At 45.6% G+C, this 25,942-nt stretch overlaps 1 protein-coding gene across 4 annotated transcripts in view; it reads left to right on the top strand.

Moving 5' to 3' along the window:
- COL4A6 (collagen type IV alpha 6 chain) overlaps positions 1 to 25,942 on the top strand; it is a 279,946-nt gene that overhangs the window by 77,432 nt on the left and 176,572 nt on the right. For all 4 annotated transcript variants that reach the window (XM_083159360.1, XM_083159361.1, XM_083159358.1 and 1 more), the window contains exon 4: positions 13,824 to 13,907. In XM_083159360.1, the coding sequence (XP_083015486.1) occupies positions 13,824 to 13,907 (84 nt within the window). The remainder of the gene's footprint in view (positions 1 to 13,823; positions 13,908 to 25,942) is intronic.

Below are 25,942 nucleotides of genomic sequence, written 5' to 3'. Positions count from 1 at the left end.
AGAAAACTTAAAAAACCTCCCGTGGACCTTGGTTTGCCAATTGAATAAAGGCCCCCTCGGAGGAAAAAGTAAAAACAACCTTCACACCCACGATTTCTGAACGCTGTCGTTCAAAAACCGGGAGTAAACTTCGTTTTAGGGTTGGCGCAACAGGCGCAACTACAATTTATCTAATCTCACATAACTCTTATACGAATCGGACTTCCACCGACCTAGCGCCTGGATCGCCCCTGGGGACAACCCAGCTGCCGCAGCCTGTGTAGCCGACCCAATCCGAAAGGAATGGGTACCATACTCCTGAGGCGGGAGCCCCAACACACTCAAACAGCGCTTCAAAACGGCAGCAAATTGAAATTTAGAAAGCGCAGCCTTATCACTATGCACTAAAAACTGCCCCCCAACTGCTACTGGTCGGATCCCCAAGTAAGCCCGCGCCAACTGCACCGGGCAAATCTCTACCTCGCCATGAGCCTGCAGAATAACCCACTTACCTCTGCCAACCTGATCCGTCTTGGATCTAGTAATTCTGCAGCACACACTGTCGCTGCGCAGCTGAACTTCGCTGAAAAGCAACCCTGACTCACTATCCGTCCTGCTCTTGGCAACCAGTTCACTAACCCTGAAAGCCCCGAAAAATGCCATAACAAACGCGGTGCGAAAAAGCAGTATTTCGTACCCGGACTCCCCAACTTCTGCCAGAACCCTAACTAATTCCTTTAACAAGGCCAAGTCAATAGGTCGCCTTACGTCTTTACCCACCGGAACCACTTTCGCCCAACCTTTCATTGCCTTTCTTAGGACAAAAGACCGTGTGGGATCCTCCAGACCCCGCATCCGGGAGTGGAAAGCAATGCCCGCAAGGGCAGCTGACATGGCCCCTTTTGCCCTTCCTGCCTGGAAATGCTCCCAGGCAAATACACATAATCTATCCTCCAAGGACTCACCTTCCTGACCATACCTGCTCAGAAAAGCCTGCCAATCCTTCCAAGCCGCGTCATAAGCCTTCTGCGTGGAAGGCGCCAGGGCATTTCTGGCCAATCCCACTATACCGGCTCGACAATCTGCCAGATATAAGGTGGGCAAGGTAAACCTACTTCCGCTGCATCCGGCACCAACTCCCTAAACCTAACCCACTGGAAACGAGACAAGGCATCTGCTATGTTATTGTCGATGCCAGGAACGTGACACGCCGAGAAGACCACATTGAAGCGCAGACATTGTAGAACCAGATGCCTAAGTAACCGCAAGGCCAAAGGGCATGAGGTCCTTTGATTGTTGATGGTGTGCACAACCCCCATGTTGTCGCACCGAAAAACAACCTGCCTGTCCGCTAACTCCCGAGCCCACAACTCCAGGGCTACCACAATCGGGAACAATTCCAGGAGTAATAAATTCCTGGTGAAACCCCTGTCTACCCATGAGTCAGGCCACCCTTCCGCGCACCATTCCACTCCGAAGAAAGCCCCAAAACCTACACTGCCCGATGCGTCAGTGAAAAGCTGCAAAGCACTGTTATAGCAAGGAGGAGCTGGCCACAACACCACCCTGTTAAATGTTTCCAAAAAAGAGGCCCAAGTCCCCAAATCCTCCTTGATCTCTTTGGACAAATACACTGAATGGTGCTGCCTGGCGACCCCAGCGGTCGCCCTTTCCAACTTCCTGCTGAAGGCCCGACCCATGGGGATAACCCTGCATGCAAAGTTAAAACAACCCAACAAGGACTGGACTTGCTTCAACCTAACCTTCCTTCTTGCCAGACAATCCTCTATCAAGCCTAACCATTTATGGACCTTGTTAGCCGGCAAACGACAACAACCATCCCTTGTGTCAATTTCAATCCCAAGGTAACACAGACAGTGCGTGGGTCCCTCAGTCTTACCCTCAGCTATCGGAACCCCCAACACCCCTAAAACATGCTCCGTAGTTTCCAACAATTTCTTGCAGGCAGGACTACCCTCAGGGCCCACGAAGAGGAAATCATCCAGGTAGTGGGCAATACCCTGGCAACCCGAAGCTCTCTGAATGCACCAATGAAGAAAACAGCTAAACCTTTCAAAGTACGCACAGGATATTGAGCAGCCCATAGGCAAGCACCTATCAACAAAGAATTCTCCCTTCAATTTAAAACCCAAAAACCGCAAGGAATCTGGGTGGACCGGAAGTAACCTAAACGCTGACTCAATATCCACTTTCGCCATCAATGCGTTCCGCCCACACTCCTGAACCAGACCAAGGGCCTCCTCAAACAACTGATACCTGACCCTGCAGAGCTCCTCAGGTATGGCATCGTTAACCGAGCCCCCGTGGGGATGTGATAGGTGCTGTATTAACCTAAATTTCCCGGGAGTGCTTTTGGGAACCACCCCCACCGGGGAAATACACAAACCCTGCAAAGGGGGAACACTAAAAGGGCCACACATACGTCCCAGCCTAATTTCTGCCACAACTTTTTCCTTAACAATGTGGGGGAAATCCCTCGCAGATTTCAAATTCCTAGATGCCACTACATGAACTGAACCCCTAATGGGCAACCGGAAACCACAACTGAAACCCTCCCATAAAAAACGAGCCGCCTCGGCATCGGGGTATCCCCTGAGCCACCTACCCAGCTCGGAAACCACTATCGGCGAATACGCCTTACTTGTGACTTCCACCGGCTTCTCCGGCGTCAGTCGACTTACCAGCTGGGGCTGCGGAGCAGTCCTTAGCTGCATGGTTGCCCCCGCACACTCTGCATGAGTGGCGAAAACGACAGTTCGCCCCCCTGGCGCACTTGCCGTCATTATAGGCAAAACATTTGCCCTTTCCTGCTATCTTGGATGCTGGGGATGCCGCCACCACTGTTTTCTTCGCCACCACTTCCCCTGGGGGTTTGGTCTGCTGTGTAACCTCCAACCAAACCTCCACGTCTTTGAAACCCATGGGAAACACTGCATTCCCGTCCTGCTTGCGACGAAACTTTTCGTCGTAGTCCCTCCAGGAGTAACCCTTTGTTTTCAAGTACATTTCGTGTACTAAAAACAAATACTTCACGACATTTGGGTATTCGGCCGGCCTAGTCTCCGCATAGCAGGCCGCAAAAACCAGAAAGCCCCTTAACCATTGATGGAAGTTCCTAAAGGCGTTTTCCCCAATACCATCTGCCTTTTTGGCCTTCTCAAAGGCCTGCCGCATGTCCTCCGTAAGGGTGAACATGTCAACGTACTTCCCTTTCTTAATCTTTTCCCTCATCCTCTTACGTAGCCCCCTGGTAACTGCTGTATTGGCACAATGCACCATTTCAGTAAACAAAGGGGGATCCGTGGGAGGAGGTGCGGAACTCGCCACCTTATCCTTATTTGTTGCCTTCGCCACGTGACGCGCAATGAGCCTGGCCAGCTTACGCGGGCGACGCGGGGAATCCGACCCCACGCTGGTGCTATCACTATCTGATGATTCACATGTGGAATAAGTAACCGTGCACTCACCCGCACCAGACGTCCCTGGAACTTCGTCGGCCGCAACAGCCAACCTGGAACCTGCTGCTGTTGACCCCGCAGTCGTCCTTGACTCATCTCTGACCTCCCGACTTCTCCTTCTGGAAACCACCGATGCTGCTAAAACACTCGTTTCCTGTGAACACACAACTGGGAGGGGGGAAGAAGACAACAAATTGCCCCCACCTCCCACCTCCACCGACGCATCCGATGGCGGGGGAGGTGGAGCTGACACTGTGGCACTGGGTGGGGGTCCCCTTGGCATCGGGGGGACACCCATCGGAGAAAAAACGCTTTGCCCCCCCACAGAATTACTACCAACATGAGGCAGGGTTACCCCCTGCCCCCTCAAGGCAGACCAGGGCCCCTGAGGACCAAAGCACGGATCCCATCCATACCCGGCGGAGCTATGTGGGCTGTACCCCTGAACCCCCGTGGACCACAGGAGTGGTTGACTAGTGGGGACGCCCTGAAAACCCGCAGAGAATTGTGGCACCCCTGCTGGGACCGCCTGGTGCCTCCACGGCGCTATTTGTGGCCATGCCCCATAACCCCCTCCCCCCAACGGAGACTGGAAATACGGGGACCCCGCAGGGGGCCACTGCCCGGGGAAACCCCCACCGGGAGAAAACTGCCCCAATGTCCCTGGGTGAGCACCCTGCCATGAAGGCGTGGACAAGCCCCCCCCCCCCCAAGATGCTACGGGTTGCCCCCCTAGGGGGGGACCCTGCAACTGCACTGACGTCGCCACTGTGCTCCTAGAGTATACCAACCCCAGGCCCCCCGTGGCGATGGGCATGCCCCCCTGAAACAATACTGGGTTCCAGGACTGATTAACCCCTAATCCCCTCCCCACGGGGCCCAAGGCATTCGGCCCTGAACCTGGGGGCAGAAGGTTAAATCCCCCCAGGCCATTACTGCCTGCTGGCCTCTGCACAGAATTTCTAGAGCCTGCAGCAGCTGCAGCTGCAGACTCCCCAGATGCTGATGCACCCAGCCCCTCCCCCCAGCCACTGGGGGCATGAGGTACTCCCAGCGCCACATCCACCCTCTCCCTCCTGTCCCCTAACCCTCCCTCCACTAAACCCCCAACAGGCATGTTCTGACTTGAGCTTCCCCCCGCAAGGGAAGAAGCCCTCATGTTTGTAATTTCAGCACTTCCCTCAGGCCGCGCGCCCTCTGACGCTGCGGCCTGAGTTACTGGGACTGGAGCCACCTGCGCCCCCGGAGCCGGCACTGATGACGCTGCATCCGCGTCAGCCGGCGCCGGGGCTTGCTCCTGTCCCGGAGACCCGCCCGACGCTGCCTGTGAAGACGCGACCCCCGCGCCAGCCGGCGCCGGGGCCCGCGACAACACCACCAGCCCGCCTTCTACTCCAAACTCCGGCACGGGTCTCGCGCCAGCCGGCGCTGCGACCCGTACCGCTCCCTGCAGTATGCCCGCCGCCTGAGGGACAGCGAGTCCCCCAGGCGCTGGCTCAGAAGCCTCTGGCGTCGCGTCCACAACGGACGCGACCTGAGGCAGAGGGAGCATATCCACGCCCGCCGAGGGACCCGGCAAGGCCCGGACCTCGACGGGGTCACTCCCCAACGGCTCGCCTATTAAGGCAGCCGCAGGAACGACCCCCGGTGAAGCGCTGACCACGCTCACCGGGGAAGGCATACCGTTTGGAGGAAGCATGAGCCCCGCTGCTAGGCCCCCAGCAGGGGAGCCAGCGGCATCAGGGGCCTCCTGAGCCCCCAGCACCCTCACCCGTGGACGGCGGTACCCCGCCGCAGATAACGGCCGGGCCGCATCCACAAGGCGGCGGGGGGGGGGCGCAGAGCGTCTCGGACGGGGCATATTCAATTATAAAGCAATGCACAAGGAAAATTGTCTCACTTACCTCAGATCCGCGCAGGACTGCAGCACTTCCAAACTGGAAAGAGAAGGGTGAGGTCACATGGTTATCTGCCCTATATAACCTTTACCTGGCTACTCCCACTAGTCCCTGATAGGTTCCTGCCTGATCCCAGCTTGTATCCAGGCAGGAAAACCCCAGGCTAAGTTTTTTCAACTCCTGAACTTTATCTGACCTAAGTCAGGGCTCTTATATGTGTTCAGGCTTATGCAGCCTTCACACAGTTTTAAATGCCTGAGACATGGCAACCATCTTATTTTACCTCACAGTGGATGAAATTAGTTGATTCATGGAGAGTACATTTAGCAAGTAACTAGTTAAAAGCCTGTCAAAAAAGCTTAGCCCCGCCTTTATACTCCTACCTCCAATCTCTGTTTTTACAGCTCCCTTTCTCCATATCCAGCAAGTTTGAAACAGATCATTTTGCTTTCTGTTATGGAGTCATTTGGTTCTTCGAGTGGCTTCTAGTGGTTACTGGCGCAACTTCACCTCAGGGGTCTGGAATATTTAGCCTTTTATATATAGATGCTATAAGGTCTACACTACGTTTTCCAAGACTGATGACAATTCTCACAACATTGTTTCTGGGAAAATAATACTTAGGTTAATGTGTTCTTTATCATATGTTTTCAAATACCATATATACTCGAGTATAAGCCTACTTTTTCAGAACAGTTTTTATGCTGAAAAATCCTCCCTCGACTTATACTCGAGTGAGGGTCCCACTTGAGTCAATACGTTTTCCCAGTTTTTTGTTGTAAAATTAGGTGCCTCGGCTTATATTCGGGTCAACTTATACTTGAGTATATACGGTATTATATCTGTGGTTCTCAAACTTGGTCCTCCGGGACCCTCACCCAAATGTCACATTTTAAAAATCCACACCTGGAAAACATAAACTGTGTGGGGCCCTGAGGACCTAGTTTGAGAACCTGTGTGTTATCTTGTATTATTGAGAACCTGTGTATTATTGTTCTCAGTCTTTATAAATACGGTCAGTATAACAGCTATATCCAGTAACCTTTACTGTATTGAAAGTGATGTGCACAACTTATTGCCAAAGAGACAAATTAAAGTGATTTTTTAAATCATAAACACAATTTTTTTTCTTAAAGAACAGCAGACATGCTGACGATCGCTGGCGGAGAGGCGATCCATATGACAGGGATGCGCGAGTGCCTCGCACGCATGCGCATCCCCGTCAACACAGCGGCAGGAGGCGCTTTCCCTGCCCGTCTCCACTTCAGGGAGACAGGCAGGGATCAGGGAGAGCTGGAATGGGGGGGGGGGGGGCATTGGGGGAGCTGTAGAGGATGGCAGAGGGCTCCATTGGAATGGGACACGTACGCCCCCTTCTGGCAGATGGTGGCGGCTGCTGGTGGTTGCCGATTCTATTACCAGGAGCAGCTCTGACGGAAGCTGCTCCATCTGTATGTCAGTCCATTCTTTTAAGACCAAATAATAATTTGGGTTCAAGACTCACACATAAACCTATTGGATTAAAAGGAATAGAGATCAATATGATATCATAGAAGTACATAAAAAAACAGTATTGAATATTGACAAATCAAAATGGAGGTCTTTCTAACATTAAAACTACACTATTATTTCAAACAGATCTTAAGGACTGCATAGTGTTTAATTTATTACTATTTGTGTTGGTGCACATTTATACTTACATTTTTCTTCATAACAACCAATCTTTGGAGTTGAGAATCAATTTGATGCATAGTACATAGAGATAAATGGGTCTATATACTAAAACCCACAATCCATTAGGTGCAATAAAAATTGTGTGTTGTCCGTAAAAACATAAAATAAAATGGCTATTATCGCGATTTTGGATAAAGAGCGTATCCAGAATCAATGTGTTACCATCTGAAACGATTACTGTTTTGGGCAAAGAAAACATTGGCTATAATTGGATAGCCTGATAATGATCATCGGGCTATCCAATTATAGCCCATCTTGACTTGCCTAAAATATTAAATGGTTTTGGACAATAACACATTGATCCCTATCCATTGTGCTGAAGCAGCTGCTCAGATGGCTGATTTTTTAGGATTATGGGGGTTATTCTAGTTCACTCTTTCTGACAAAATCCTTCTTAGATGGACAAAACCATGTGCACTGCAGGTGGGGCAGATGTATCTTGTGGAGAGAGAATGAGATTTGGGTGGAGTTTTACTTCAAAGTGAGATCTATATTGCAGTGTAAAAATAAAACAGCCAGTATTTTCCCTGCACAGAAACTAAATAACTCACCCAAATCTAATTCTATCTGCACCTGTTACATCTGCCCCCCTGCAGTGCACATGGTTTTGTCCATCTAAGAAGGAATTTGCATCTAAGAGTGAACTAGAATTAGGCCCTATATTTCAGGTTCCTAAAATATGTCATACAAGTCATACAACATGGTTGAATAACTCCAAATTATCTATAAGAGGCAATACAACAACCGTGCAAAGTATGAATTTAGTTGTATCATAGGGCTAATTGGACAGACCCTGGTAAATCCATTCTCTACGGTAAGTCACTGAAGTTAATGGGATGCCACCCTAAAGCTGGCCATATACTGTATGAACAGATTTATTGTCAGATCTGGCTGGTTGGAACAAAAAACCTGGTAATATCTGAATGAGAGTTTGACGGTTTTCAAGCATTTAAAAGCTATTGGTCAACTGTCATTTGCTCTCATCCATTACCAGGTTTTTTTTCCAACCAGCCAGATTGGGCAATAAATTGAATCCCAACCATCATTTTTTAAACACAGCATGTAGCATGGCAGTTAGGAGTGTATTGGCTGGTACGTTATCTCTGTCCATTTGTTTCTCTCTCCAAAGCAAAGTACATAGGCCCCAGATAATAGTAATAATAATAATAATAATAGATGTTTATTTCACAGAGTACTGCAAAATCATCTATAATATTGGAGAGCTCTTCCTTATTACAAGATAAATTGGCTGCATTTTATTATGACATCCTTTAACTAAGGTCAAATACTGAATTTATTTATTGAACATAATATTAGGAAATTTTCAATTTGCTGTGGTTGGTAGGTTTATAAGCAAATCTAATAAACAGGCTATCTAGAAAATAATGGATGGTACCAACCAGTGGCGTAGCTACGTTTTGGGCGCCCCCCTGCCGTTAGGGGGGGGCGCCCCCCCGTCGCCGCCCCGCCGAGCACCCCTACCCCGCCGCCCATGCAAACCCCCCCTCAATCCCCCACAGCCTTACCTTTTGCGCTGGTCCCGGCGGCTCCGTTCTTCTGCTGAGGACCACCAGAGAATGGCCGCCCCCATACAGCAGACAGTTTCAGAGAACTGTGTGCTATATGGGGGTGGCCATTTTGTGGTGGTCCTCAGCAGAAGAACGGAGCCGCCGGGACCAGCGCGATAGGTAAGTGACAGTCTGCGGGGGATTGGGGGGGGGGTTTAACTATAGCACCGCAGCCCCCGGCGCCCCCACATGCACAGCGCCCCCCCACAGTGGCGGGGGCTGCGGTGCTATAGTTACGCCCCTGGTACCAACCTGTATATAGCAAACTGTTGGTCCGTGTAGGTTGAAATGATTATACTGATAAAATACCTCTGGTGTATGGAAAGTGCTTATAAATGATAACCCATCATATTTCTTTAGTACAAAGAATACACCATCATGTTGTGACAGGAAAAGAAGACAAAATGTATGGGATAGCATTCCTATACATTTATAAAGGGATTTTTGGTGTGAACACCCAAGTTAATATACAAACATTTGACTGTATCTCAAACATTCAGCAGAGAATGTTTGCAGAGTAATGAACTTTTAAACTTATTTCTTATTATATGTTTGACATTAAAAATGTGGGCTTAAAATTCTATAAAAATGATGACATGTTGACATATTTATGTACGATGGTGACGATAGCGTGCTACCTATGACAGGTTGGCGTGTTTGATAATATGGAAACAATATTTATCCAAAGTGTAAATGTAAATCTTGTCATTGATTGGGCCCCAGGGAAGGGTGTAGCTGTCATACCTGAACAGAGTGCAGCTACTATGGGGCCTAGAGCTGAAAGGCGTCCACCATCCCTGTTAAAGTTACATGTGTTATTGGTCACCATTGGGTGATACATAGAAGCCCTTACAAACTGGACCCGATCATTAAAATGGCATTTTAATGTTACATAATATGAACTGGAGAACTAATGCGGCACAATATGAAGTGGATGCTCTAATGCAGGGGTGGCCAAACTGGTCCTCGAGATCTAACAATGGTCCATGTTTTCCAAATTACCTAGCTGGTGCACAGCTGTTGTCATTAGTAGTAACTGTCACATTTTCAAACCTGCTGCATTCATTCCTACTATAGAGACACAGGTTGCCTGAAATACATGAACTGTTGGTAGATCTTCAGGACAGGTTTGGCCACCCCTGCTCTATAGTGTGGCATAATATGAACTGTGGGCACTGTAGTTGACATAATATGAACAGGGATACTTTAGGAGGTGGCTCCCAAGTCAACACAGCTGGTTAGGGACATGGCTTGGTAAAAAAAAGTGGTAGTAGGGACATGATGCAGCAAAAAAGGTGGCATTGGGGCATGACTGCCAGAGATGGCACACATGCATATCATTAACTAAGGCACTACTACAGGTTATAAAGTAACTAGGGCACTATTGTGGGGCATAACATTAACAATTGCTGCAGAGATGTGTCTCTTTTTTGAAGCACTGGGACAGGGGCACCTTAAAAATGTTGCTAAGGATCCCACAAAGTTATTGTTACGCTCTGGCTCAAGGCTTATGTATCTTGTTAACTAAACGAAATTCTATTGAAGAACACAGAATGCTGGTTGAATAATAACATTAATAATAGTTGATTTACAATCTGGAATTTTGGAACATGATTGACACAAAAAAAATGTATTTAATGACATGCAGGTAAAAATAAATTTACAGTTTGGCCATTTATATGAAAACAGCAACCTATGTTAAAATTAACCTTTTTTAAATGGTTGGTACATATAGTTAGGTGAAGTTAGGGCTCCATGTCATTTAAAGTGCCCAACTTGTGTGAAGTCAGCAGTGAAGAAAAGAAATAGGTAAGGGAATAACGGGTCAGTATCATCCGTTCGTGTTGCGAGAAGCATTTAGGCAACTGTTCCCATAAGGCAGCAGTCCACTTGTGCAGGCGTTCTGAGCAACTGTATCCCCTTATGTGAATGCCTGCGAGGCTCACATTTTTTAATCAACATTGGCTGCCTTATTATTACACTGCAATTTAGATTTCAGTTTCAAAACACCTCACCCAAATATAACTCTCTCTGCACATGTTACATCAGCCCCACCTGCAGTGCAGCATGGTTTTGTCCATCTGTAAAAATTGCAGCATTGCAAACAGATCTGAATTAGGCCATATGTAAAATACTGGCTGTCCTCAATAAAGCTGAATGTTACTCAGACGACCGATGTCCACACAGAATGATTCACGATGCTGTGTCTTCGAATACCACAGCGGATCACAGAAGCTGTCAGGAGGTGCTTATTTCTACAAGATGCCACCTGTGGCATTTAGCGCTGGTGCTGCCTTCAAAGACTCAGCTGCTGTATTAATTATGTCTATTTCTTAATCAGGCCTTGCAACTTGTGATTATTGCATTGAAATGTATAGTTTAAAGCAGCGCAGTGTCCGGGATGTAGAGTATAGGTGTATACTGTAAATTAAAGTGATTTGGGTAGACCATCCAGACACACCACTGCCATACCATACAGTTGTACAGTTGTATGTATGCATGGAAATGAGTTGTACATAGGAAATAAATGGCTGCCAATGAAAGCAAATAGCCATGAATATGTAAACGATGAGGATCATATTATTGGTTTCTTACCTTTTATAGTTTGTATTCCTGTGTATTGTTCCAAAAATCCCAGATAGGCAACTTCCACTTAGCACAGCCGGCATGCGGGAAGCCTGGAAATGTGTGTTGGCTTCCTGTGGCGGGTGTTGAGGGGTGGCATTTAAGAGGAGGCTGTGTTACATCATACACAGTTGTTGCGAAATACAAAATGATGGTGCTGCAACACTAATCACTGCAATTGTGGCGATTTCTGTGATGCGATCACAATTATATTGCGATTACAGACCAAGGTGTGTGTTTTCATGCTGGGCGGCCTTGCTCCGTTCTGCCTAGCATGCGAACGTTTCCCGTTGCGGTTTTGCTATTTTAGCCAAACTGTAACTAATGCTGCATTAGGTCCTAAGCAATGTTCCCTCTAATTTTACGAAGGCTGTGTGCGGCAAAATATTTTGGCTGTGCAACTTTGGAAGGAAATTTACATTTTTGTGCGTCACTTATATATAACTGCAAAATGATGTTCAGCATTTGTGTTAAATTTGTGTTAACTTTACTTCAAAATGATAATAAACACTTAAACATTCAAAACACAGCACACAATGTAGTTAATGGGTGAAACACACATTAATTGAGTCCACAACTGCAAAAAGGGACCACTGCTGCTTTGTGCACTCTGTTGTAATGTCTGTGCGCACGCTCCTCGAGTTGTGTGCGCGCGCACGTGCGCACAGCTTAGAGGGAACACTGGTCCTAAGTCCTTCAACTTCGTCAGACTGAAATAAATGCTTTGATATCTATAAGCCGTAACCATTTTGTTTCTTGTTGTTGCTGCTATTATTATTATAATAATTATTCTTATTATAATTCTTATTATGATGTAACATTTATTGAATGATAGTAGAGTTTCTATTTATTTTATAATAAAATGTATATAATTTCCCTTAAGGTAAAAATAAAAGAATGTGTGCAATACATCATCAGTCATCTGCTTAGTAATCTTAGGTGCCTAAAGGCAAAGAGCCAGCAAGACATGACAGGACAAAGGAGCTTCCATTCTTGTTATGTCAGACAATTACAGCTTATAGCAGAAAGCCGCATGGTCACCTATTCATTGCACACTCCAATGTATTCCTCCTATCTATCAGACATATTAGCTAAACCCAAGGGTAAAGCATAATGGAAGCTTAACCTACTGTAGCACTAATACGGAGTTTTACCATGTTTACATTCAGGTGTAAAGTTATTACATTTTGATTTGTGATTCTGCAACCTATGGGGCTCATTCAGATCCTGAAGGATCTGCATCCTGATGCGCTGAGTATCAAAGTTCGGTACTGTGTGCATGCACAGGACTCTGATCCGCTCCTGTGTGATCAGCTCCGGCATCATCAGTCTGATGCCAACATTTTGATGCCATTTGGGGCTGGGAAGGGCGTTCTGGCCTCTGTTTCTAAAACCATAGGCTTGTCACTGCCATTTAGGGGGAGGGGTGAGATCAGGATCTCTGTTGTTGGATGGAGGTTTCCTGACCTCTTTTGAGGATCTGCAAGAGGTGGCTTGTGGTACCGATGCTGCGCATAGGACACGGCCTAGATCACTAATGCAGCAGGAGGCTTCTATTTATACTAGACTCTTCCTGCTGCATTTATATACAGGGCTATACATGCAGCAGGATAGCCACTCCAACTACTTCTGATTTAGCATCTATATGCCGATAAGAGACCTTTTTGAGCAAAGATGGGAGCCCTACTTGTCTACCTTATGAGAATTATTTTTTTTGGGGGGGGGGGGCTCGCTATCCATCTTTGCAGCACTGTGTGATTGGAGCTTTAGGGAGTGTGTTTATGCATATATTTATAGTAAAAGTGTCATGTGGGCCGGCTATAAGGCAATCGCATTGGTAGTTACATACAAGCATTGATACATACAAGTCTAAGGGGGGAATTTGCTAAGATCAGAGTTCTATTGAAGATGGGGTGTTGCTTTGAGCAACCAATCCTAATCATTGTGTGTGTGCCCTTCACTTTCACCATCCTGTACATTCTGAGCCATGATACCAACCTGGTACTGAGCCAAGAGATAACCCTATATAGTATTATTACACAGTGCTTGCGTTTGTTATGCGTGTAAGCTGGTGATACTACATTTGAGGAATAACACCAGCATTCCATTGGCTGGCTGAGTACCGGATATTCACTTCTTATACAAATGACAATAGACACCTGTTTAAGCTGAGGAGCGGATACACAGTCCTGCATGACACGGCTTTTACTACAGTGTGACATCATTCACCTCCCATCCAGCTGGAGAAAGAAGTGTGTTCCATCTATTGAATTATAAGATTAGCGGATAGTCAGTGCCCGAAGGTCATCCATTTATATATACATTAAGGAGGAGGAAACATTCCGTGAAGGGCCTTCTTGGGAGGCTGCTTTCTGTATATCCTTATGTCATACGTTACCAAACACTTGTCAGAGGCGCTTACAGCCCAGGACATCACTGTCAGAATGAAGAGAAACAGTTATTAATGTAGCTGGTAATCTATTTATCCAAGGTTTGTGGGAGCCATAAATGATCTCATATTTATGTTTTTCTTTTCCCAGGGAGGAAAGAAGACCTATCAGGGGCCGTGTGCAGGACGAGATTGCAGCGGGGGCTGCAAATGCTTTCCAGAGAAAGGAGCTCGGGTAAGTGTTTTTTTTTTTTTCCCATATTGAATAGAAACATTTGCAACAACTCTTATCTCTAAGTTTCTTTTTCCACAAAGTACATCTGGAGTAACATGAGTCCAGAAACATTCTGCATCTGTGCAAGAGATGGGGAACAGCTGTGTCTTCATGTGGTCTACTGACCTGAGAGGGGATCTGGAAGACATTGGCTTGTGTCACCCTCCTTTGTACATGTCTTGTTGCTGGACACATGTTTAATTATGACTGTTTTTTCCAAGAGCCTTTAAGTTCCATTGTTGAGTCGGTTGCCAAATGAGGATTTTATTGTTGTTTAAACAAACCTTCCTGACTATAGACGAGTTATCATGGTTTACCGTGGCAGCAGTATAGTTGATGAGCTATGACTAAATATTGATAAACATGGAATATATATATATATGGAGTATAGCACCATTCTGGCCATGCAGATTTATTAAGCCTTGTCAAGTGTTAAAGAAACCGCTGAAAACGCACCAGTCAGTCAGCTTCTGTCAAGATACATGCTGGCTTTGGAAAATACCAGTTAGGAGCTGATTGGCGGGCGCGTTATCGCCGACCAGGTAAATGTCATAAAAAATCCTCCCCTAAATGTGTTTATTTGCCTGTATACAAAGTTGTACACAGGTCTGCAGTGGGCCTCCTCTTTCTGTATGCTTGTGTTAATGGTGATTAAAATATAACCAGAGTGACAATAAGTGAAAAGCGTTGGTTACGTAATAAGTCCGCAACCAACGTACCCTTTATACCTAGCTACGTGAGAACAAAGCGTAGCGCAGCGTAGCGTACCTTTTATTGTATTATGTATATCAAGAACCAATACCTTATTCAGAGATTCCTTCGCAGTACTTTGTCTCTAATCTGCGAATATACCTTATCGGACTGTGTCCGCAATATACCTTATCGCTATTATGCGAATAAACAGACACGACCACTGAATAGGAATAAGGAGATTAGAACTCCGTAAAAGGTTTGTATTTAAGTCCCTAATGGACAGAAGGGGGTTACAGAAATAAGAATAAACAGGTATAACAGGTGATACAATATACTAACAATGAATACTAAACAGACTCTGCTAAGGGGAGAGAAAACAGATACAAGACACAATCAGCCAACAATACTTTAAGAATAAATACCGTGAAATGCAACCGTTTACCGTGGTCATCTAGTATGCGAAGCGCAGTCCGGTCAGAGCTCACTATCGTTCAGGAATGAGCGATAGTCCGGTAGGAAGGTCCAGGGAAAGTAGATGTGCCGAAGAGACCCTGGCTGCTCTGGGTCGCCTATCTTATAGGGTCAGAAGGGGGAGGTCAAAGGCCATTCTCATTGGCCAGAGATCATATGTCCGGTCCACTGTGATTGGAGGTTAGACGCTGTACCTGGTCTGACCAGGTGCAGGGGAGTGAACTTTAAGAGTCCTTTGTTTGGTGGTTTCGGCGTCAGCAAGGATAAGAACCGGTTTGAGCTAGTTTCCTTTGTTAACTACTTACAACAGAAACTGTCTCTGGAATATGGATTATGTCCATATCTCTCGGGCAATGTACATTGCGACATATTCGCAATGACCGGAATACTTCGCATAATGAACTGAGCGGAACGGTACTAAACACGATATAGACAGATGTGTGCAGGGCTAACTAAGCTATGTGTGGCGTTCTAAACCTTTTAACTATATATCATTTCGTGTAAGTGTGTTATTATGAATTTATGTGTGATAGTATGTCTACTCTTCTGGTCCACATTGTCACACATACTCGGGTATGGAAACTTTATTTGCGCAACTCTGCGAACCAAAATGGCGGCCATACTATCACAAAATGGCGTGTGTGTACCTAGGCTTCCACAGTCCACCCTTTAACAGTAAATATAAAACTGTTACAATACAAAAACATTTTCACACGACAATACAGAAATTCATAATCCTAACAAAGAAATTGGGATCCATGAAATAAACATATAAGGGGAGTAAACCATCTGCTCTCGGCCGATCCAGGATCATGGATAAACGATGGGCCGCATTTATCGAACAATCTACTCAGGGTCACGAAGGATAATGTACAATTTTGGGATAAAAATAAAAACAGGGGTGGTTACAACATATACACATTCACAAATATGGCATCCTTTGGTAGGTATTGTTTGTGACAACAGACCCTTGAACTCTTTGTTGTCTCTCTTTTTGGTATGCTTTTAAGTATGATGGTATTAAAACATCCGATCCTGGGTAAGGTGTCAAGTTTATAGATTCTACCTTAACCTAAGCTGGGACGGGTAACACACTCTCAGAACTCTGTATCGTCCGTCCAATGCCTGGCAGCAGGGCGGCAGCGGTATCCTTGCTTCTGAGGATAAGAACGGATAGTGGGGGGGGAGACAAGAATAGGACCCACAACAATAGAGAAAACTGAGAAAGGAAAAATTTTGTTAGTGATCCTTTCAACCTGTTACCAGTGGGGTGTGTCACAGTCCCTTTTTGTAGCTTGTACAGGTTGCTTGACCTTAGCTGCTCTCCAGTCCTCCCGAAATGGTGCCTCTTAGCGATTTCTTTCTTTCGCCCTCGAGTGTAGGGACCTTCCGGTTTTCAGTTCTTTCGGCAGTAGGACGAACGTACCCGAATCTCTCTCTGCGACTTTGTTATTGAGGTAGTGCTGGTCAACAAGATCTGGGGTGGTCCTTTCCAAAGGTCTATCAAGCAACCTGTATATGGCAAAGCAGGGGAAACAACAACAACATCTCCTGGTTCATGGTTATGACAGTTCACAACAGGTGTCAACAAAGTCCTTTTGCTGCAGTTTTCCAGGTGTGGATACATCACTTGCATTTGTGGTCTAGGATCTCCTTGTGGGATTACCATAACCTGTGGCTGCCCGCCAAGCAATGTTTCGATGGGGACCAATGAGGTGGAGTTCTGAGAGTGATTTTACTACTACAAAAAGAGATTATGGGGTGTACCATCAGTCCCTGAAGGTTAACACATGACTTAAACCTTTTATATATATTTGCATACTCAAGGGTGTTTCTGGGCTGCCATATCTATACACACAAACGTCAACATATATATATATATATATATATATATAAAAATAAATAAATAACTTAAATGCTTCTAGAGTGGACTGTACAAAGCCAATTTTGTATTACCTGCAGAGGATCCTGCTGGAGGAGGGATGTGGAGATGGCTCTGTGGGAACAGCCGTTGCAGTTTGTTTCCCCCAGACAAGTAAGGCATGATTCTGTCGTCTTACCTGTCTGTGGGCACACCAGTAATTTTGGACTAATTTTTCCACATACCTTCCCTGTCAAGACAAGTCAGGCCATGGGCTATCTCTGTCCTGACAGTTTGGCATGTTCTTAGAGTCACTGGTTTACCTTGTCCATCTTTCTATTCCTGTCCACATCCCTTCGGCTTCCAGACTGCTTCTCCTGCAGGGGACACAAATCTTGTATTACTATGTGAATATACTGACATTTATAGGGGGAACACAAACATTATCCGCAGAGCGCATGGCTCACCCAGCTGCCTTGCCAGCATGTTCATCATCAAGTGACACTGAATCCTCATTGAAGATGTGGTTTTTACACTTGATAACAGCCACTCTGTCCGGCAGCTGTGTGACTGTCAAGAATCTTTTAAACTTACAACGCTTGCGCCACTGGAGTGCCAGCTACTGAAACAAAACATCTGAGGCGCCATAGGGCCTAAGATCTTCTGTATTACCCCAACAAACATACTTGGAGTCGGCATGAATATTGGCTGTTTTTCTCTCAGTTCGCAGTACTATTAATGAGACTGCTGTTGCTGAGTGAGACGTCCAATGGGTTCAGCCTCTACTATGCCTTTTCCATCTATTACGGTATAGCCAGTGTACAATTTTTCCTCTCGGTGTTGTGGAAAGAACGGAAAAAAAAATGAATTACCTCTTCCAATGGGTTGTTACCACCCTTTGGGGGCATGCTGCAAAAGGTCTGACTCAAACATGTCATGTAATCATATTCGTCTCGGCTCCCACTAAATTCCACCATTCCAGCAACCTCAGCACCAAAGCACCACTCCACCCTTTGTGCCTTTGGCGGGCACACCTGGTAAGAGTGTTGCTGGGTTTACAATATTACCCATTTTACATGGTAACATCAATGCAAGTTCCCATTTAGTGAACTTGGCTGATGAATATCTTTCACATGTTTAGGCAGAATTTTAGGAGTGTCCAGACTATATGAAGAGCATAAACAGTTAAAACACACCCCAACACCACATTCTCAGTTTTGTTTACCAGTAGTGCTATGGCAACTACACTGTGTAGACAAGTATGAAGTGCTTAAGTAATAGGGTTTAATTGCACACTGCAGTACGACATTGGTCAGGCTGGCATCACCAGGTTTCTTACGTCACTATATCTGTCGCCCCCTCAGCAGGTCTAATATTCTAAATCACATGGTCTCTTGTGTCAGTTTTACCCATGGCCAAAAGCTGTAATCAGGCCTGTTTGTGAAGACATGGGTATTGTGGTTGCACCTATTTATATGTAAATGCGTTTTACAACCCTTTTCATTCTTTGTAGAGGGGGAATGCTTTGTGCATTACTTGGACTGCTTTTCACAAGATGGTGGCTGTGGTTGCCCTGGGTAACGTTAGGAGTAATGCTTAAAGTTATTGAGACTTTGTTCAAGATTTACTGAAAAGTATCTCTATTGTGACTACTCGCTTTATGGGGTATCGCATATTCACAATGGGTATTTTTCTCTGCTGGGAGTACGACAGATTTTTCAAACTATTTTTCTATGATTTGTGGGTTTATGGTTACTAATGTGTCCCAGATTTCCCTCCCCCTCCCCCCCTTGTTCAGGCGCAACCGCAATCCGTCCTGAGATACCTTATGTCCTGCCTCAGGAGGATACACCAGAGGTTGTCTATCGCCAACTGCTGGTGCTGTGGATGAGGAAAGGACATAACAATAGATCATTAACCCATTGTATTGGTATTTACCCATTTGTGGGCCGTAAGGACAGTGTGCGATCTTGCAAAACCCGGGGGAGGGGCTTGGTGGCTTTCTGAGGTTTCTGGAACAGAAAAGTAGGGAAAGGAGAAAAAATTGGAAAAAGAGAGAGAAAAACTCAAAAAGGGTAGAAAATATTAATGACAGTAATGTGTACATTTATTTTCAACCGAAAATTTTTCTTTTATTTTGATGACACCAGGATTTAGCACTATGGGGGAATTGGCTCTCAACTATTTGGTTCTTACCCTTTTCAACTCCTGTTCTGATTTGTAAAGCCCTCCCTTTCTTTCTGTTTCCCAGTGTGGTTGTGACTATGGGCTGTGTCTAGGGGTATTTAGCTAAAAGTTCTCCTTTGGGAACCTTGTTATTTCACTGGGTATTTTTCCAGCTCAACCTCAGATTTCGAATGGTGAGGCTGTACTTTGGGGCGCTATACTTTCTGTTTTTAACAGGGTTTCTATCGAAGCTATGGTTGCCATTGATCCTGTGTCATTCCCATCTTTAGTTCAAAGGGAACTCGGTATTTGTGCTGTAGTTTTTAGCTACCTTAGATGGATTTGACTCTATAACAGTGGAATACAACATTAGCCTCTGAGGACTGTCCAGCATATCTTGCACTTCTTGTGTAAGATTTCTAGGAGTGTCCAGAAATACCCCATTAGGGGTGCAATAGATGACACATCCCATTTTACATAGTAAATCTCTACTCGGGAGGTTAGTCGGGGCCGCTGCAGCCAACAGAAAAGAGTGTTTGGTATGCAGAGGCCCGATTGTAACCTTCGCTGGTTTCGTCAGTGGGTAATGTTGTATTTTTCCTGTTACCCCAATTGCTGCTACTAATTGCTTGGCACAACCTAGATCAGGAGGGAATGTTGTTAACGGGTTTGTCAGTGAAACCCAAGTGAAGAGGAGTGTTGAGAACAGATCTGGCCGCCCCTGTATCAACCAAAAGGTTTGCCTTACTCCAGCTATATCAACCCTCACCTGAGGTTCCTCTCTAAGGTGTTGAGTTAATCTAACTGGCTGTAGGATACAGGTATGACCTGTTTCCTATTGTCTGACCTGGGTTGCCCTTAGCACAGTGTCAGCCATCAGATGGGGAGGAGGCATGTTGCGTGACCTGTCTGTCTCCTCTCATTGTCTAGGGGCTGGGTATCTCCGTGTCTCACCTTTGTGAGATTCCCATTCTCGCTTATGTGTCTGATAATTCCTGGGGTTTCCTAACCTACAATGAGCTGAGTAGTGACCTTCCCTATTGCAGTTGTAACAGATAATTGGTTTTCTACCTGTGTCCCTGGTGTTTCGTTGGTATGCAGTTTTGTTTGGGGCATTAGTAAGGGCTTGGATGTTAACCATCATCAGTTTGTCAGTTTTCAGTTCCCTGTGCTTTGATATGTTTTTGTCGTGGGCTACGGCAGATTCCCGTAGGGCATCTACTGTCATTCCTCGCCAATTTGGGAACGATGTTTGGACCCTGTTCTTCAATTTCTCTCTCAGCCCCTCCACTAACACAGAGACAACCATCTCCCTCAGGTGTGGGTTACCCTTAAGATCGGCGACACCAGTGTGTTTTGATACCGTCATCAAACACCGGTTGAAATATTCGCTAGCTGATTCACTATCTTTTTGTTTGATAGTGAATATCTTGCTATATTCCACTGCTGCAGGAAAATACACTCCCAACTGCAAGTTGATTAGGCGTATATTTTCCTGGTTGATCTCATCATTTATCTCCTTGTCCACCTTCAATCCACTATCCTGAATGAATTTCGGGATATCGATGTGAGTGGGGAGACAGGCCCTCAACATGATTCTCCAATCCTTGTTGGTGGGCTCATCAGAGTTTCCCAGATCCCTTACAAATTTCTGACATAATGTCAGATCTTTCCTAGGATCAGGGAAATCTAAAATGATGGACCGCAGCTCTACCCGTGTCCATGGGTTTAGCATGGTCATCTTTCTGGTAGGTATCACACCCTCTCTGTCTGCCTTACCATAGGGAACTTCCAGTGTGCGCATAGGATATGTTTGTACCACATCCGCATTACTGGGACCTGCTTGGGAGTCGTCTGTGTCCGTGCTGTGTAGTGCCTTCTTACCTGGGTCCAAGACTATGCTGTTGGCATCAGCCGTCTCCTCTTCCTGTGCTAGAGCCTCAACAGCGGGTTGAGCTTTTCCCTTAATCATATTAATTGCATGGGAGACGGCCAGTGCCAACAGCTGCTCGTTTTCCTCTCGGGTTTCCTTATAAGGGGATAAGACAGGGTACAAGTTAGCAACAGGTAAATTACTACTCAGGTCTCGCTTATTAGTCATTAACCCCTTCGGCACATATGGGGGTGGGGGAGCGGTTGCGGCTACGGTTGCATTTTTATTGTGGCTGATTGTATCTGGCACTGCCAAACATTTGATTCCCCATTGTTCCTGCCCTTCCTTCTGCCACAATTTAAGAATTTCCATGTACTTCACTCTCTTCTTACGACTGGAGAGTAGACATATTTCATCCTTTACTGCAGATAAGATTTCTGGATCAAAGCTACCAACACTGGGAAATTCTAACTTGCTGCCTTGTGTCATTCTTCTCCATTTATTTTGATAAACAACTGCGAGTTCACCGTGCTTCCTGCACATAATGAAAGCCGCCGACCCTTTGGGTCGACTAGATTCCTCCCTAACTGACTCGGTATCCCTGTGTGAACCGCTATTACCCATAATTACAGGAATAAACGTTCACAGCTAGCAGAAACCGGAGGGCCGTTTATCAGTGAGTCACTCCCAAATCACTCCTTCTCCACAAAATGGCACTATTCCGCAATCAAGCGTGAAGCCCACTATGCGAGGTAATGTACTCAATCACCAAGTCTTTCAACTAGTAGCGAACTGCTAGCCAACTTGCAAGGTGCGGCAGTTTTTCCAGGGCACAGCAAAACTTGTTTTTCCTGTACCCCCAAAAACTGGTATTTCTAAAGTAGCTGATCGGATCACTGGGTTCCGATTTAGCCTCTTGTACCCTCCCAGTGGATCAAAATAGGTAGTTCCACGGAAGGGGCAGTTCCTATGGGCACGTCGTCACGTGAACCCGGTCCTAACTGGTCTGTCCTACACTGGCTACACTGCGCTTGAGTCGTGTCGTCACACACCCGTTCGCCTCAGTTATTTTTCACACTGGGCGCTGGTTACACCTTGGTCTTATGCATATATTTGAAATATTTCTGTACAGAAAATTCTTCCCAGGCTGGTAGCTTTTCACTAGATACTTATGCAGGTATAAATCCCTTATAATACTCTATAGGAATCTATTAAAATAATGCTTGAGTTGCTTGTTTAAAAAAAAATGAACAAAAAGAAAAAACTTATTTTCTTTTATTAATCACCGCCTTATTCGCAGTATATTGCTATACTGTTTAAATAAAGCTAGTGGTTCAATACTGTTCACCTTTGAGTTCCTATGTGTGCTGCATGTGCAGTACCAATGAACAGCCACGTGTGTACATGCACTGTTCACAGGCCGCCGATGAATCGGCCACCCACGTGTTCTATAGTGTATTTGCAAGGTTGCACTCGGGTTTCGCTATACGCAGTAATTGCGCCTAAATGTGGAATAAATCCCTTAACTCCGTCCGAAAGTTACGTATCAAGATGCGAAATAAATCCCGCACTTAATCCGTAAATCTCGTACAAAGATGCGAAAATTTCCCGATATGGGCACGTGCGCGCGCACCTTGCGTAATACACAATAGACGCTTTACGTTACTGCAAAAGGCCCAGGACTTGTCGCCACGTGGCTGAGTCCCTGGTTTTGCAGTAACTAACAAAATGTTATAGCTTTGCACAGAGGGGATCCTCTATGTACTATAATAAACACAGACTCCACGTGTGCGAACCTTATCGCACGTGGTACATATACTATAATAAACAAGCAGCCCAAGACACTATACCCCGTTAAACTACTTGTGGCAGGCAGAAGTACAGTTTACTAAACACTTAGGTATGATATGCTTTAAAACACGTGGCTTTCACTTATTGTACTCCGGGTTCAGCGCTAGCACTTCCCGAACCCCGCACCGCCGCGGACTCGGCCTATCCAGCAATGGAAACAAATAAATACTTCCACCCTTTTGCTGGTATAGGTCGGGTCGCACGTCTGGTACTGAGTTCTGGAATGTGGAGCGGACGGACGATGCCCCCAAATTGTTAATGGTGATTAAAATATAACCAGAGTGACAATAAGTGAAAAGCGTTGGTTACGTAATAAGTCCGCAACCAACGTACCCTTTATACCTAGCTACGTGAGAACAAAGCGTAGCGCAGCGTAGCGTACCTTTTATTGTATTATGTATATCAAGAACCAATACCTTATTCAGAGATTCCTTCGCAGTACTTTGTCTCTAATCTGCGAATATACCTTATCGGACTGTGTCCGCAATATACCTTATCGCTATTATGCGAATAAACAGACACGACCACTGAATAGGAATAAGGAGATTAGAACTCCGTAAAAGGTTTGTATTTAAGTCCCTAATGGACAGAAGGGGGTTACAGAAATAAGAATAAACAGGTATAACAGGTGATACAATATACTAACAATGAATACTAAACAGACTCTGCTAAGGGGAGAGAAAACAGATACAAGACACAATCAGCCAACAATACTTTAAGAATAAATACCGTGAAATGCAACCGTTTACCGTGGTCATCTAGTATGCGAAGCGCAGTCCGGTCAGAGCTCACTATCGTTCAGGAATGAGCGATAGTCCGGTAGGAAGGTCCAGGGAAAGTAGATGTGCCGAAGAGACCCTGGCTGCTCTGGGTCGCCTATCTTATAGGGTCAGAAGGGGGAGGTCAAAGGCCATTCTCATTGGCCAGAGATCATATGTCCGGTCCACTGTGATTGGAGGTTAGACGCTGTACCTGGTCTGACCAGGTGCAGGGGAGTGAACTTTAAGAGTCCTTTGTTTGGTGGTTTCGGCGTCAGCAAGGATAAGAACCGGTTTGAGCTAGTTTCCTTTGTTAACTACTTACAACAGAAACTGTCTCTGGAATATGGATTATGTCCATATCTCTCGGGCAATGTACATTGCGACATATTCGCAATGACCGGAATACTTCGCATAATGAACTGAGCGGAACGGTACTAAACACGATATAGACAGATGTGTGCAGGGCTAACTAAGCTATGTGTGGCGTTCTAAACCTTTTAACTATATATCATTTCGTGTAAGTGTGTTATTATGAATTTATGTGTGATAGTATGTCTACTCTTCTGGTCCACATTGTCACACATACTCGGGTATGGAAACTTTATTTGCGCAACTCTGCGAACCAAAATGGCGGCCATACTATCACAAAATGGCGTGTGTGTACCTAGGCTTCCACACTTGGTTACATAGCTATCATCATTACCAGCTTTATTCCTGATAGAGCCACCTGGAGACAGTCATGTATAAGCATGTAATGCACCCACATTTCCATTGATGCACCCTATCTGCCCTTGGCCTTCATGTAAATGATCAGTTATGCACCATTGGCAATAGGTGCAGCTGCAGCTTAGTTATCTACAGTATGACTCACTGCTAACCGTAGTTGCATATGCTTGGCTGCGGAGAATGTGCAGTATACAAACATGCACAATATATCTGCAAAACCATCTGAACTTTGCATCTGCCCTTAGGGGAGGTATTCAATCCCTGGTCACGACTGTCAATCTGTCCCGACAGCCCTGACCCTGGCCCATTTTCAGTTTGCTCGACAGCATATCGCCGATCAATGATAAAGGGGGGCGTGGATTGCCGAGATTGATCGCGACAATTCACTGCCGTAATCGTCAAAACAGGTCTGACAGTTTTCAAAGTCGGGCCCATTCTGTCGATCTGCCTCTTCAATGCTGTCGGGGATTGAATACCCCCCATTGTGCCTAAGTTATTGGCATGATCTAGTCAGAACATGATGCATTGCAGATCAGAATCAGGGATAATCTTTGGTTTACCTTTAACTCCCCAGCAGCTTCCAAGACACACAATAGGTATTATATGTGTAATTTCACGTAAGATCTATCGTAAGATCTGCAACTCCCAGCATACTGGTCCTTAGCAGCATCTTCAGATCGCGTGTGCAGCATCATAAGATCCATTTCATGACTTGCGGGCCCGTGCGTCGTATTGTAATCATACCAAAACACGTCACGAGGTGCACAAAATGCTTACACAATGCACCGTACAAGCCGTCCAAATCGTGCATTCGGACCTGAAATCATTCTAATGTATGGCCAGCATTGGTCTAAATAGTGACAATCAGTCTCATCACCAGACTATGGACGGGATGCACTAACATCCGCGCCCCCTCTTCACTGCACATCGACGGCTACCGCAGGGATAATTATCGCATATGTACTAACATATGCAATGATTATTGCAAAGGACAGCTCAGGCATTAAGAGCTTTCTTTTGCGATGAACCAGCGATGTGCAGCGGGTCCCCGGCGGCTCTCGAGTGGCTCCCCCTCCCTCCCTTACCCAGCTGCGGAAGATGATGCTGGTCGCTGGGGCTGTGGGGATTTTGCTGGTAATACGCCCCCCGCAGTGAAAACCCGGCATTGCACCACTTGTTTTCTACTTTATATTCATCACATGTGTGAGTATTAAACCCCTATTGGGATACAAGCAAAATGGAAAAATATTTCTGAGTTAAGAGATATTTGTACCAGCTGCTCTGTGTCCAATTTATTAACATTGAAAGCTCACATTAATTAAGCTGCATATTATCATCTAAATGTGTATCAAGTGAATGAATATGTCTTTATTACCCTAAAACAATGTAAGGGCAGCTTGAATTGATGTGAAAGCTCACACAGCTGTTGCCCATGACGGAGATAGATAAGGAACATCTATATCTGCCCTTTTCTCATCGCTTGCCTTGGCAGGGATATTCGAACTAGCTTTAGAGGTGTTGAAAATCCATTAGAAGCTGTTGGCTTATCTCACAAGGTTTGGTCTGTTTCTTTTCTTTTTTCTTTTTTTTTGTG

The sequence above is a fragment of the Crinia signifera genome, chromosome 9 (assembly GCF_055691185.1).
Source record: "Crinia signifera chromosome 9, ASM5569118v1, whole genome shotgun sequence".
NCBI lineage: Eukaryota > Metazoa > Chordata > Amphibia > Anura > Myobatrachidae > Crinia > Crinia signifera.
The sequence above is the reverse complement of the archived record's forward strand: the minus strand, read 5'-3'. Positions and strand labels throughout refer to the sequence as shown.